Consider the following 15,275-nt stretch of genomic DNA (forward strand, 5'->3'; position numbering starts at 1 on the left):
AAAGCAGAGGTGGCTGCCTGAAGCTTGCAGGCAGGGAGCAACACTGTACAAGTATGAAATGACCATTAGCAGGAAAGTAGAGAGAAAACCAACGCCAAAGATAAGGATGATGTCTGTGCAGCTGAAAGCGGGGTGAAATGTCCTGTCTGTCTCATAAAGTCCTGACTGGGGCCAAAGTTTACAACAACTTAAAGGGATGTATTTCAGGACATAGTGGAACAATGTAAATTCATTTGTGTCATCCACCGCACATCCTACAGGACAAACTTTGAACATCTTACCATGATTGTAAGGGCAAAGTACTGCTGTGATGGCTTTTTTACCAGTGTTGTTTTAATAGGGCACAAAATTGGCAGGTGTCCTCTAAAAAAATCTCTAAAACGTTTCCACGGAACATATCCTGAAAGTTCTTGCCAATTTGGAGCTGAGGTAGTCAAGCCCCATATCCCAAATTTCTCAGTCCATTCACATTTCAACTTCTGTGTGGTTCTGCTGTTGTTCATCAACCAGTTGTTGCAATAACCCCCGGGTGCTGCTTATAAAAAGTAGAGGGCCAAGATAAAGAGAGCTCTGAGGGCTTGCTCGGCAAAAAGTACTAGAGAATAATATCACATTTTTGTCTCAGAATGTAAACTGATTTTCTGATGTGATATTTAATTACTTCCCTTGTTTCATATTAAATTTAGGAACACACAGTAAGAAAGTAAAAAATAATTGTTTTAAATAAGAGCCACTGCTATCATAAATACACTATCAGGAAACGTATGCAAATTTTTATCCTACTGTTGTCATATTTAATTGTTAAATCTTGATAACAATAGTCAGTTGCTCAGTATAGCTAGTCCATGCCTTTCCAGTGCCTTTGAAAGCAGAAATCTATTTTCTGTTCTGTACTTAATTCTCTCTGTATGTGATACTGAAACACTTGTCTGTTACAAAAATAATCATGTGAAATGTGGAGATTTCAAACCTTTCCTGTTCAAGGATTGAACAGATTCCAGGATTATCCAAGGACTGGAGAGACATGGATTTGATGAGTGGACTGTTTGGTGGATGAGGAATTGGTTGCATGGTTGCATCAAGAGGGTAGTGGTCAAGGGCTCGATGTCCAGATGGAGATCAGTGACAAGTGGTACCCCTCAGGGGTGTGTATTGGGACCAGTGCTGTTTAGTATCTTCATGAATGACATAGCGGGATCGAGAGCACCCTCAGTTAGTTTACAGATGACACCAAGCTGAGTGGTCCAGTTGACACACCTGAGGGACGAGATGCCATCCAGAGGGACCTGGACAAGCTTTAGAAGTGGGTCCGTGTGAACCTCATGAGGTTCAAGAAGGCTAAGTGCAAGGTCCAGTATCTGGGTCAGGGCAATCACCAGCATCAGTACAGGCTGGGAAATGAAAGGATTGAGAGCAGTCCTGCCGAGAAGGACTTAGGGGTAGTGGTGGGTGAAAAGCTGGACATGAGTTGACAATATGCGCTCACAGCCTAGAAGGCCAACCATACCCTGGGCTGCATCAAAAGAAGCATGGAGAATGACACACTACTGGGACAGGTTGCCCAGGGAGGCTGTGGAGTCTCCTCTGGAGATATTCAAGACTCACCTGGACACGGTCCCGTGCAGCCTGCTGTGGGTGACCCTGCTTCAGCAGGAGGGTTGGACTAGATGACCCACAGAGGTCCTTTCCAACCCCTAACATTCTGTGATTCTGTGGCCAGCAGGTTGAGGGAGTTGATTTTGTCCCTCTGCTCCACTCTGGTGAGACCCCACCTGGAATACTGCATCCAGGTCTGGGGCACTCAGCACAGGAAAGACGTGGAGCTGTTGGACTGAGTTCAGAGGAGGGCCACAAAAATGAGCAGAGGAATGGAACACTTCTTCTACTAGAAAAGACTGAGAGAGTTTGGGCTGTTCAGCCTGCAGAAGAGAAGGCTGCAGGGAGACTTTATTGTGGCCTTCCAGTACTTAAAGGGGGCTTATGAGAAAGATGGGGACAGGCTTTTTAGCAGGCTCTGTTGCAATAGAGCAAGGGGTAATGGTTTTAAACTAAGAGAGGGTAGATTTAGATTAGATATAAGGAATAAATTCTTCTTTAAGACGGTCGTGAGGCACTGGACCAGGTTGTCCAGAGAGGTGGTAGATGCCCCATCCCTAGAAACTTTCAAGGTCACGTTGGACAGGGCTTTGAGCAACCTGATCTAGTTGAAGACGTCCCTGCTTATTGCAGCAGGGTCAGACTAGATGACCTTTAAAGGTCACTTCCAACCCAGAGTATTCTATGATTCTAAGGATGTTGATCTATGTACAACATCCGTAGATTTGCTGTTACAGGTTGAGAAAGAGCTAGTCCTTTTAAAAAAACGCTTTAATAGGTAGGGACTAAGCCTGTACCTGCCTCTCTATCCATAGCAATAGTGCTATTCCTCTACATAAGAAACATGCTGGTTGGGGCCTTCCAGTGGTTATTTGCCATATGTTCTTTGGGAAGCTTACCTTGGCAATAACCCCTCTCTTCCCCAAATACTATTATACTAAATAATATATATACTAAATACTAAATATTTATAGTTAAATTATTTTGTTCCTTGTATCTATGTTAATATTTCACCTGATCTGTGGTGTTGCTATGTGAATGATCCTTTGCCTCTCAAATTTAGCCTTCAGAATTATCCTAAAAAACACGTCACTGTGATCCTTGTATTCAAAGCAGAGCCCTCCAAAAATCTGTGTTGCTTGCACAGGAAGGTTTCATAACTTCTTTTTTTAACTTCCCATTACAAACCAAATGACACATAACATTCATATGTTTGAACCTTTGTAAATTCAGATTACTAAATATGTTAGTAATTTCATATGTCACATTATTGCTTTATTCATGAGTAAGAATTAGGTAGATAAAAGGTAAAGAAATGGGCCTGATAATCTCAGGGCCCTCCGTGGTCTCATGACCCCACCATGTCTTGGGGGCATCAAATACATCTTGGCCTAAGCACGGACCTGAAGTATTTGAAATCAATTTAAGACGAGAGTGACATACTTCTATTTCCAGGCCTCAGACCAGGAAAATGTAGACATCTGCTGTGCTACTGAATACTAATATGAAAATTCAGCAAAAGCTCTTTCCAAATAGGCTGGGAATATTTTTTCAAGAGCACTTGGATGAATTGAGGAATCAAAGTCCCGTTTCATGAGCTAGTGAGCAATCTTCTGAGCTAGTCATCTGTGATCAATGAGGATGACTTGGAAAATTATTTGTCTTCCCTTCTGAAAGGATTCTCTGGGGTTTAAATCAGCATAGATACTGTCATATTGAATACACACACACACATACTGGGGGGAGGGGAGTGGGGGGGGGGGTTAAGGAAAGAAGAAGAAGTTGAAAAGAAAAGCTGAATTATAAAGAAAGATTTGTGGTCTTCAATTTATTTGTTGTTTTCTTACTAAGTTCAGAATGTCATCTAGAGAAGACAGATTGGAGTTTACATTCATTAGTGGAAAATTCCCTTGAAGACAATATTCACAGTCAGGCTTGTTTTCTTATTGGTGTTAACAGCGTCTGTACAGAGATTCATTCACAGCTAGCATGGTTTGGAGATGATGATTGTACAGTAGGCTTCAAGTGTCTCCTAGTACTTAAGCACAAAAGCCACTGAGTTGCCCAAAAGCGATTAGAGAAGTATGTGAATTAACAAGTGTGCATGATGACGGTCATGTCAAGGGGAAAAAAAAAATGGCATCTTGTGTTTTGGGGGTGAGTTAATGCACAGCTACTTTCATGTAAGATTAGATTTGCACAATTAGAAAACTGGGAAATGAAAAGAACTGAGATTTCATGAAGAATATTAATTCAATCTTGATAAAACTCCTATTTATGTTATGTGATTTATAGCAAACATTTAAAACTTGCTCCCAAATTCAGCAAAGATTAAAAAGTTTGGCAGCTAAAAGACAAGAAATACTTAGGCTCTAATGTCAACCAATTTCATCACACTTCCAATTTTATTAAATAAAATAAAAATGAAAAAAAACACACTGAAAAATATTTTAAATTTTCAGAAAAGTGCAGGGGATTAAAATATGGGATTAAATTAATTTCTCTGTTTTAAACCCTTCATAATTCTTTATACTTTAATCTGAAAAAATGTTGGCATTATGCATTTGAATCTAAGAACATATACATATTCAGTTTAAAATGGAGACTGATGTTAATAAAGGTTTAAACCTCTGAAGCTACAGAGAAGAGTTTCTTTTATCACTGCACAATGATTGAATCAATCACCATCAGCCTTATCTTCACCTGACAGTCTAATTCAAAAATGAACAACATCCTTTGGTTGTCATTACAGTTTGCCTAGGGCCTACCTAAAGAAATCCCTTTCAAAATCAGAAAGAAAACATGGGAGACCTTGAAATGGGGAACTACGCAGTGTCTTTTGCATTACATGTGTTAGTCGTATGTGTCAAATGGCATCTTATTCTCAGATGTGTGCAGAATGAAGATGCAAATTTACCCAAGAAGTTATAACAGCTGTCATCCAAAATGCAAATGCTATGGACCTTCCTAAAATTGCATGACCATTTCTCATAGTTCAGCATTTTAAGCAGGCTAAAAAGTTAAGATTTACATTAGAAATGCACAGCCTTGTGTTCAACAGATGTGAGGTCTAAAAGTTAGTTTCAAGCAATGCATGTATTAGCTAATTTAAATACTAATAAGGAGATAGCCACTGAGTAGTAATACTTTTGACCTTTAATGATCCATCATTAATGTTGTAGTACTGATGTAAATACGAAAATCTTTACATCCTGAATTGCCTGTGTTGCAGCTATACTTACAGGTCTTTACAACTTTCAGAACCACATCTTAACTCTACTTCATTATCCACATGTATTTTTACATGTCTAAGGTATGATTCCAACTTTCATATTTACAGAAGAATTTGAATCCTGTATGAATAAGCAAAATAAGAGATGTGGTACCTATCGCTAGTGAAAACTTATGTGTAATTATAAGTCCAAATTTGGTTGATTTATTCATAGCTGCTAAGCAGTGCGTACCTAATCTGCTGTGCACTATGCTGAAAATTTATCCTGGGGGTCTAAAAGACACATTATACTTATAAGACTGTATAAACAGTCACAAGACAATTACATATTTACAATTACATGGCAATCCAAATACAAACAGAAAGAAAATTCATACTGATATCTTAGCTGACCCCACACCAAAGTTGCTTTGTTTCTTTTAAAAAAGACTGCCCTTCTCTGAGTCCTTACACTGACTTTACTTCTCTCGCTCCTAGTCTAGGGGAATCCAACAGAAAAGTGTTTGATGTTCTACAGACTCTCTGGACCTAGCAATTACTGATTGGAATTATAATCCTAGATAGTAAAATCTGGGGCAATAGCCTCACCTTGCCTCACGGTGAAAAGAATTCAGAATGTTGGGGGCCAAATTAATTCATCTTAAGATAGGTGAGCTACATATTAAAGTGCTTCTTTTGCTTCGTTGACATTAAAACTACAAACACTGTAGTAACTATGTTAGATGTAGTTGTGTATTGTATGAAATCTCACCCTCTATGTATCTACAATATGCACAGGTGGAGCTTGATTGTGCTAGGACCAGAGTTTCAGAGTAGGATTCATCAGTCCTACCATGCTTTGAACTGCCAGCAGTGGCAGGTCAGCACACCAGCAGAGACAGGAAATCCACTTCAGACCACCTCTGCTGCGGTCCTGTAGAATGAATGCCCCTGAGTAGTAAGAGTGCTTTAGGTGCCTTCCCAGAGTCCATCCTCAAGTTTAGTTTAGTTTGAAAGGGATCCAGGTCACACAGTCCAAGAGGGCTTTGCCATGCAAACAGAAATATATTAACTGTCCATGACTTAATATACTGTAAATATGTACTCCTGTTCTGAATTAAAACACTGATATAGATGTGCTTTTTCAGAATCAGATGCTACTTGTTTCGCAGAATGTCCTGTTGACATTGACGATCCCACTAAAGTATCATCATAGGAACTTAGCACATTTGAGTCTCCAGCTTTGCACTTTGGAGAAGACTTCTATTGTATGGGCTTTTTCCATAGCGTAACTTTAAAAATAATGATAGCACAGTAGGACTGATTCAAGACTTTGCACTTAATCTACACTCCACTTGCGTCCTGAAGGAATTACTGTTCATTTTGTAATTAGTTATGCATTTATTTTCTGTTCTAGTCAGTTATACTAACTAGTATTCACTCTCACCTTTGGGGTTCATATGTTAATACTCCCCCTGTGTAAAATCACTCATCTCTGAGGTGGTTGTGTTCTGTTGACTGGCTAAATAATGTGTCATAACATCAACCTGTCGCTTCGTCACAGTTTCCACTTCCCAGTGACTGTGTTCTAGCTTTGAATGTTAAACAAGTTGTATGCAGAGTTTATGTACTGTTCACCATATGTGCAGCCACTTCTTGTGTTGCTGTCAATGGTTTTATTATTTTCCATCTTTACCTCAAGTGTTGTGCTCAATGACTAGGTCTGAAAGTGATAATTACTTCCCCACTGCAGAGACAATCTGATTTACATGTATATCAAGGGGAAACTGGATGGCTCTGAGCAAACCACGGAAACATTTGCATATGTATAATCTGAAATGTACAAAAGCTAAAACTGAGATAGGGATGTCTTGGTCTTAATTACTAAACTTGTTTTTGTACAAAGGTTTTTGTCAGTGGATTTTGTAATCAGATCAGTGCATTAAAGAGTGAAGTATCTTTTTTCATCATACAAAATCAACATAGAGATTAAAACGTTTGTTAGCTTGTAAATGATGGTGTGCAGAAGTTGCAACTTTATGTTTTCATAAGGTGAAAATCTTAACCTTTTAGCCCTGAAGGGTCAATGAACTGTGGAATTAACTTAACTCCTGTAGCAGGAAAAGGGTCCCAAGAGGTTTACCATGTAGTGGCTATATAGCTGAAAGGCATAAATATCTTTTCTGGGAGAAATATGGGAATCCAGATAATTATGCATGTAGGGTTAATTTGTAGGAGTTTATACACATATTCAAAGCACTCCTGGCTTGCCACTCACAGAGGTGAACCCCTTCAGCTGACTGTAAGTTAGTTGTGATTCTGGTTAATGATGCTATTCATAAACAAACAGTAGTATCAGTGGGGAATTCTGAAACAACAAATAAGAAACAAACAAAACAAACAAACAAATAAACCAAAAAAACCCTAACTACCTTTTTTAGGCTGAGATGTGATGGCTTATCGTTCCAGTTCACTCTTTATCCAGTAATTGTCTCAAGCGTACTGTAACTTTCTGGATACAACAGAGGTGTGTGAAAGTCTGCTGGTGTAGGAAAAGAATATTATATTTACAGGAATTCGCTTTGTTGTCAACTGTCTTGTTCTGAGATAGATCCTTAACCCCCCTTCTGAATCCTGTTTCTTTGAATCTGGTTAACTGCTTTAAAGCCTTCCTCACAAATAGAGAGACTATATTGTCCTAATGCCTAGATTATACGGAGGTATTCTGTATGCTGGAGCTTTTTATTCATAATTTCAGTGAGATTCTAAATTATTTCAAATTAATACAATTAATACATTTAATATAAATCAATACATTTCTGTCATATTGAATTCAAATGACAGTAAGCTAATTTATGAATCAAATGCATTTGTTCTTATGCTTGCTTGACTAAACATTGAACAATTTTCCAAATCACTAACACATTTATAAACACATTGTTTTTCAATGTACATACCTTGTTTTCTAATAAATAGTGATTTTTAATAAACAGTGATTTTTAATAAACTCTGTATCTTAATGTAGATGAGTACAATAGGAGTTTTATGTGGTTCAAAACTCCAGAAATTACATTCAGCTTTAGAGAGGCTGGTTCAACTACCATTCATGCTGTGTTACAGAAGCTGGGTAGTGGTATGGCACTCTCAGTTTCCTTCTAAAGAACAGAGTCAATTGCTTTCATCACTTTCACATGACTATCACTCCACTGAAACTGGCATTTTCACGTTAAGACTGAAATAACCCTTTATAATTTAACATAGCTTGAAGCAAGAGTGGAAAGCAGAAAGAAGAGAGCAGTCCTCAGTGTATTTTGGAGGAATCTTTACTTACAAGCGTCTAATGATCTAATGCCTTTGTCTGCTACAGTGTTAGCCACCTATCTTGAAGTATACATTCCTAGAAAGGCAATAGTAGAGGAGAAACTTGATCTGAAATTCTAGTTACTAAATGGCTTCAGAAATTGCGCATCTTCTTCAGTGTTAGATTGATTTTGTTGTTCAGAAATGTTGTTTCTAAATCTGTTCTATTCAAATCAGAAAAAATGTAAACGGTAGCATCCACAGAGATCAGTGCAGCTGCTAATTTTTTAGTACATGGTTTTCAAGTGAGTCTTTTCAATCAAGATTCCTGCGGTTTTTATTGATAATTTCCTACTCTGGTGCTAGCAAGCTATTATTGCTTGAACAGAGCTACAGTTGTTCCGGTGTTTTGGCTTAATTATCCTACAATTTCATATTCTGTATAAACTCTTTACCTCCAAAAAGTCTTTTAAAATTTATATTGCTTTCTGCAACCAGCAATGAGACTCAAAGGGGATACTAAGCCAGCTGAAACTCAGTTCTTGTAATTCAAGAGCACATGACATGATACACTTCCGGTCATATTTTATGGGTGAAGCAATACAGTTTTACCAACTTCTTTTACTCACGACATCTTTTCTCTATTATCATGTAATTGCATGTATAGCATTTTGTGTAGGAGTCATCTTGCTGTCCTTGATGTCTAGTGTGAAGACATTTACTTTTGAGCTATTTTCCGCCCTTCTTCATTTTAGTCAACAGGTAAGAAAGGCTTTTGCAGTTGTGATTCACCTCTTCCAAAATTAGGCAGCTAAAACAGGTTAGATGAAACTCCCTCTTGTTCATTAACTGCATTGCCTGGGAATGTTTATACATCAATTTTAACTTATTTCTAAAGTCTCTGTGAAACCTACAGAAATAATAAGAGGGGAGGAATTAGGGTAAAAAAGGAATTAACTTCTTATAAGAAAACAGTAAAGGATATATTTTGCCTACTTTGCAATATTTGCTGTTTGCTTCCAAAATTGATATAATATTGCAGATGAAAGATATCTGTTCATAGAGATCCACAATACATTCTCTGCATTTTTCTTCTGTATTGGTTACCATTTAGAAATGCTAATAAGTGAATGTATTGCTTGTGTTAACAGTAGGCACATCATTCAAATGCACTTTAACGGGGCATATCTCCTGGTAGCACACACTTTATTGCTTATTTATAGTTTTCATTCTAGAAGGTGTCAGTATTCAAGATGAAAATAGAAATGGAAATTTTGCTTCATTTCTGCAAGTGCATTGTGATGGCCATTCCCTGACAGTAGTGTTATCTGAATTACCACTATTAGTCCATCTGTACTGAAAAATATTGTTGCTAAAATAAATTGTTATTTTAGCTTTTGTTAATTAACTCTAATGTAGCCAATCATCTTTGTGTTTAATAATCCAAATGAAGGAAATGGAAGTTTTACCACTGAGTTCAACAATCTTTGGATGGAATTTTCTATGCATTTTATTGGGGTGTTTTTTTCTGAAATGGGTAATGTTCAAGTGTAAGAATTTTATTAATTCTTTTTTTCAGGCCAAGTCAAACTACTCAACCTTGTTTCAAAAAGAAAAAGAAAGCCATCATAATGATGACTGCTTTATTTATTAATTGTGATAGCAAGACATTTTTCATTGCTTCTCATTTATTCCCAGATTAATTAGGAAATCAAAATGGCCATTATTGAATGACAGCAGATGTCTCTGTTCACCAGAGATCTTTTGATGTGATGCACTGAGTGGAATTCTCAGTTTATTTTCGATTTGTTTTATATACAGGATGAATTTGAAAATCCAATTCCATCAAGGGAAACTGTGTAGGTAAAAATAAATGCATTTATACATGTCATTGAACATATATTTCTTTGTGCAATCCCATTTTTTACTATTATAGAATCATAAAATCATAGCTTGATACAGGTTGGGACAGAACTCTGGAGTTCATGTGGCTGAATAACCACAAATAATGTTCTATCTCCACTTGTTTTCTCATCAGTTCCACCTTTCTGAGTGTTATTATAGTTACTTAGCAAGTACATTCTCCAAACAATGTCAGAAGCCAAGGGGAAGTTACCTCTTCCTTTCCTGCCTCTAGGTCCACCTGCTGCAACAAGCGAATGGCTTATCAGGTGGATCTGCATCATTTTCTCTGAACCCACCAACTTTAAAATGTCAACCTTTGTAACAGATTTTTCTCAGCTCTGTTGGGAAATTTCAACTCCCACAAGGTTTCAAAATTTACATAAACAAATTCGCCTACTCTTACATTTCTTCGTTGATCCTAGTGTACAAACAAGACCAACAAATATCACCTATTTAATTGCTGACGTTCCTTTATTCATGACCCAGTCATTTGAGCTGATGAGAGATGAAGAGTCAACCATTTTAACAAGGCACCTTTAGAATGCTAGAACATTAGAAGATTAGTAGAAATAGTAGCAATAAGGTAGGGTAACTAGTCCTTATCCAGAAAAAGAGCATAGTAACAGAAATGATGATCTGAAAATCATTAAAGAAGGCTCTGTATTTCTGAGTTCTTATCTCATCTTTTTTGACATAATAATTGCGCATCAGCTGATGAATTAATTCTTAGTGGACAGGTGAGCAAATCAAAATTAACATTCAAACTGGACCATTCTTGGATGTTTAAGTAAAAAGAATAAAGGTACAATGGCTGTGAAGACAAAATTGTCTTTAAATGCTCTAAAGGACAAGGTTAGAGCTCATTTGCAGGCTGATGTGAAGAAGTATGTTCTTATACTTTGAGCAGTTTTTGGGACCAATAATTTCAGATTCCTAATCAGTATGAAATTCACTGTAGCAAGTTACAAAGAGCGGCTTCACTCTCATTCATACAGAAATCCTCTTTAAAGAACTCCATCTAAATAGGTTTAAATGTAATTTATGTGCACTGCAAAGCTCTCCACAGTGCCAAGGTAGTGTAAGGAGCCCTTTGTGAAAATGAAACGTGAGCCCATGGTGCGTTGGAGTTTCAGAGCATATCCATGTGGATTCTTCTTTTAAATACATGTGTGTGTGTTTATTACCTTGCACATTTTGAGTTTAGTCAAGTCTGTTCTTAAATGATGATAAATTAGGGACTAATTAGTAGCTTTGATAATAAAACCGTTTGGACTCCAGAGGAATTTCATACATTAGCTTTCTTTTTTTTTCTTCGAATGTCTTATTCTATCACTCACGCTGAGATTTTTGCCATGCTGCCTCTATAGGTTGCTAGGCAGCAAAGCTTTACCCCCAGACTGTTAGCTCTATTCTGCATGCTGACACTCTTTCAGATGTCTTTCGTCGGTTGATTCTTCTTGCTGAGGGCTTTCCTTGATTGAGAGCAACTGCTTCCAAAGGTCACTGGCTCTCTGTGGATCAGCCCTTCTCTCTGAAATGGGCAAATCTTCTCATTTTATGCTTCATGAAACCCTGCAGCAATCGAGCCCTGGTCCTGATTGCAACAAGCCTTGCACAATTGTCCCTACTATATGTTGCATGGTGCCAATTGCTGTGTATAATAATGTTTATATGAAAAATGATCTTAAAAAGACATAAGGACAAAAATATTTGTATGTGCCAAGGCTAATGGAAAAAACTGCTTGAAGTCATTAAAGCTGCTCTTTTTTTTTTTTTTTTTTTTTAGGGCAGGTTCTGGAAGTGCTGGAGAAATATAATCTGAGTGATAACACTTTTGTATACTTTACATCTGACCAAGGGGCTCATGTTGAAGAAATCTCCAGTTCTGGAGAAGTCCATGGAGGATACAATGGCATATATAAAGGTGAACATTCCCTGATGATTTTAAAAATTGTGTCAGAAACTATCATCGCCTGGGTTTTGCTCCAAAACTGTCATGTACTCTATGGCCAAAAAGGTCGAAACTCCATTCCTTAGTAGTAAGCTTTTCATGACTTTCATTCTAAATTCAAACATAGGCAGTAAATAGAAAGCTTTACTTGTCAAATACAGCAGCTCAACCAAATTACATGCTCAACCAGAGCTCTGTTGAGTTTTAAGACTAGCAAATATACTCTTGAACTGACCAGCAATACAGCTTTGGAATGGTGTCAGTTTGTAGTACTTTACTATCATGGCTGGATAGAAGAACAGAAAGGAAAAAAAGGTGGTTTGTAAACCATCAGCAGTCATGAATGAGAGCTAAGTACTGTAGAGTGAGTGGGATTACATGAAAAGAAGGTATAGAGAAGATGGGATAACGAGCAACAGAGTCCAGTGTACTCATTAGAGAAAAAGTAGAAAAAGGAAGTTAGATTTAAAGAGAAAAACGAGGAGCTGGATTGAGTATGGGATAGGCAAGTTCCACAAAGCCAGAAGAGGAAAAGATTTCAAGCAGAGAAGTCTGAGTTGGAGAACAAAGTTTTGAAAAAAAAGTATAACACACGTACTGAATTGAAGACTGATTTGGACATGGAGACTGTAGTTAAAAAGACAGAGATTAGTTGTATTCTTTTAGTGCAGGTCTTGAGAAGATTAATAGTCCAAAATCTATTTATTCTGTGGAGACTTAAAATGTGTTTAAAGTCTGCCTTATTGTACTACACTTTCTCCTGGTGATATCACATAGCAATACTGAGAGATACTGCTTTTGTTGCCAATATGGTGATCCTGAAGAAAGAAAAATTCCATCTTAGCAGACAGCCTTTCTCATTTTGTCCATCCCCATATCCCTGACATGATGAGTCCTTCAGTTGGCAGGAATGTAATACGCCACTGGATAATAGATAAGATTGTCAAATACGAAGTAAATAATTCTGTCTGACAAAGTACAGAAAACAGTGTTTTGCCGTGTGCATGTGGTGGACATACAGCATCAGGAAAATGAATGTCAAAATATTTTTAATAATCTTCAGTCTTATTGAAATAGAGTAGGAATGCTTGGATTTGCTATTTTTCATGAAATGCAGTGAATATTTTTGTCCTTTTACCAGAGATAAAGTTATTTTCATTTTTTCACTAGGAAGTGGCCATATAATCTGTTTTCCCCTCATATTTCAAGGGACAAGATCAAAGAAATCCAGCAGTTTTTGGAAAGTCACATACCAAACTTGAAACTTTCAGTTGTGGAGAGAAAGAAAGAAATTGCCTTTAGGTATGATTTTTAAAAAAAGTAGGGTTGTGGAATTGCAAAATCACGTAGCAGCTGAGTCTCGAAGGCACCTTCCAAGGTCTGTAGTCCTAGCCCCTGCAGAGCAGAGTCAGCTAGACCAGGTTGCTCAGGGCTGTGTCCATTCAAGTTATGAGAATTTCCAATGATGGAGACTCCACAGCCTCTCTGAGCAACTTGCTCCAGTGTTTGATCACTCTCACTATAAAAAAAGCTTTTTCTTATGCTTAAATGGGATTTCCTGTGTTTCAGTTTGTGTCCATTGCAGCTTGTCCTGTCATTGGGCAGCACTGAAAAGAGCCTGGTTCCATCCTCTTTACTCAGGTAAAGCCATGTATCCATACGGCTGGATAAGATCTCATTGAGCCTTCTCTTCTCCACACTGAACAGTCCCAGATCTCTAAGCCTCTCCTCATATGTGAAATGTTCCAACCACTTAATCATTTTCATGGGACTCCTTTGAACTCCTTTCATTATGCCCATGTCTCTCTTGCACTGGGGAGCTCTGCACTTGGACCCAGCACTCCAGGAGCATCTCACGAGTGCTGAGCAGAGGATAAGGATCACCTCCCTCAACTTGCTTGAAACATTCTTCCCAATGCAGTCCAGGATGCTGTTGGCCTTCCTCACCACAAGGACACATTGCTGGCTCAAGTTCAGGCAGCTGTCCACCAGGACCCCCAGGTCCTTCTCTGCGGAGCTGCTTTCCTCCAGTCAGCTCCTAGCCTATGCTGCTGCTAGAATTTATTCCTTTGCAGATACAAGACTAGTTATTTATCTTTTCTGAACTTCCTGAGGTTCATTTTGGCCCATTTCTCCAGTCTGTTGAGGTCCCTCTTGATGGTAGCACAACCGTCATTGGATTAGCCACTCCTAGTTTTGTATCATCCCCCAAACTTACAGCAGAACTGTTGCTATGACTGGCAGCTCTTTGGCCACTGAGGTCTGCAGGCTGAACCCAGGTTCTCTTCATACTAAGCAGCTCCTCTCCCTGTACCCATGTGCTGAAAATGGAATGGTCAAAGGCAGGGTAACGTCAAAAATAAAGGAGCTGTTCTGCTGGAAAAAAAAATTATTTCTTTAAAAAATATAAAATGGATGGTTGGACTGGATGATCTTAGAGGTCTTTTCCAACCTGTGATTCTATGATTCTATGATCATCTGCAAAACTGCAAAAAAGAAGAAAGATAGACATATACCATACACAATAACAATACAGTGAGGTTTTCAAATGAGAAGACTGCAGTTTTTAGTACAGTAGGTAGCTGTCTGAGAAATGACCCTTATATTTTAAGAGAGCTACAAAGGAAATGCTACACAAGCAAAACAAGCAATGCGAAAGTCATGAGATTACAAACTATCAGATGGGTCCCCATGGGCCAAAACCAGAGTGAAATGTATCTTGAATGTTAGCACTTAGGCCTTACATAGTGATTTAAGTAATTAAGGAACCATATGGTTACGTATCTGTAGCTGTAGGCATAGCCTGGGGTGTTATAGAAGCTCTAAAAAATATTTGCCTTCTAGAATTCCAGACATAAGATACAAGATAAATGACAAGCAGGAAGAAAAAGACAAAGGCACTGGGGAATATGCCTTCCTGGAGAACTTTGATTGAATGGAGTCTTTTTTATCACGCCTTACAATATCTTCTATTCATACCTGCAGAATAGCGAACAATTTGAAATAGATCATAGAATCATAGAATGGTTTGGGTTGGAAGGGACCTTAAAGATCACCCGGTCCAACCCCCCTGCCATGGGCAGGGACACCTTCCATGAGACCAGGTTGCTCAAAACCCCATCCAACCTGGCCTTGAACACTTCAAGGGAGAGGGCATCCACAACTTTTTGGGCAACCTGTTCCAGTGCCTCACCACCCTCATAGTGAAGAATTTCTTCCTTATATCTAATCTAAATCTGCCCTTTCTCAGTTTAAAGACATTACCCCTTGTCCTATCACTACACGCCATTGTAAAAACTCCCTCTCCAGCTT

The 15,275-nt window shown here is 38.2% G+C and overlaps 1 protein-coding gene across 8 annotated transcripts in view; it reads left to right on the plus strand.

Moving 5' to 3' along the window:
- STS (steroid sulfatase) overlaps positions 1-15,275 on the plus strand; it is a 118,544-nt gene that overhangs the window by 60,539 nt on the left and 42,730 nt on the right. For all 8 annotated transcript variants that reach the window (XM_075428030.1, XM_075428039.1, XM_075428049.1 and 5 more), the window contains one exon: positions 11,799-11,936. In XM_075428030.1, the coding sequence (XP_075284145.1) occupies positions 11,799-11,936 (138 nt within the window). The remainder of the gene's footprint in view (positions 1-11,798; positions 11,937-15,275) is intronic.

Source organism: Opisthocomus hoazin, chromosome 1 (genome assembly GCF_030867145.1).
Source record: "Opisthocomus hoazin isolate bOpiHoa1 chromosome 1, bOpiHoa1.hap1, whole genome shotgun sequence".
NCBI lineage: Eukaryota > Metazoa > Chordata > Aves > Opisthocomiformes > Opisthocomidae > Opisthocomus > Opisthocomus hoazin.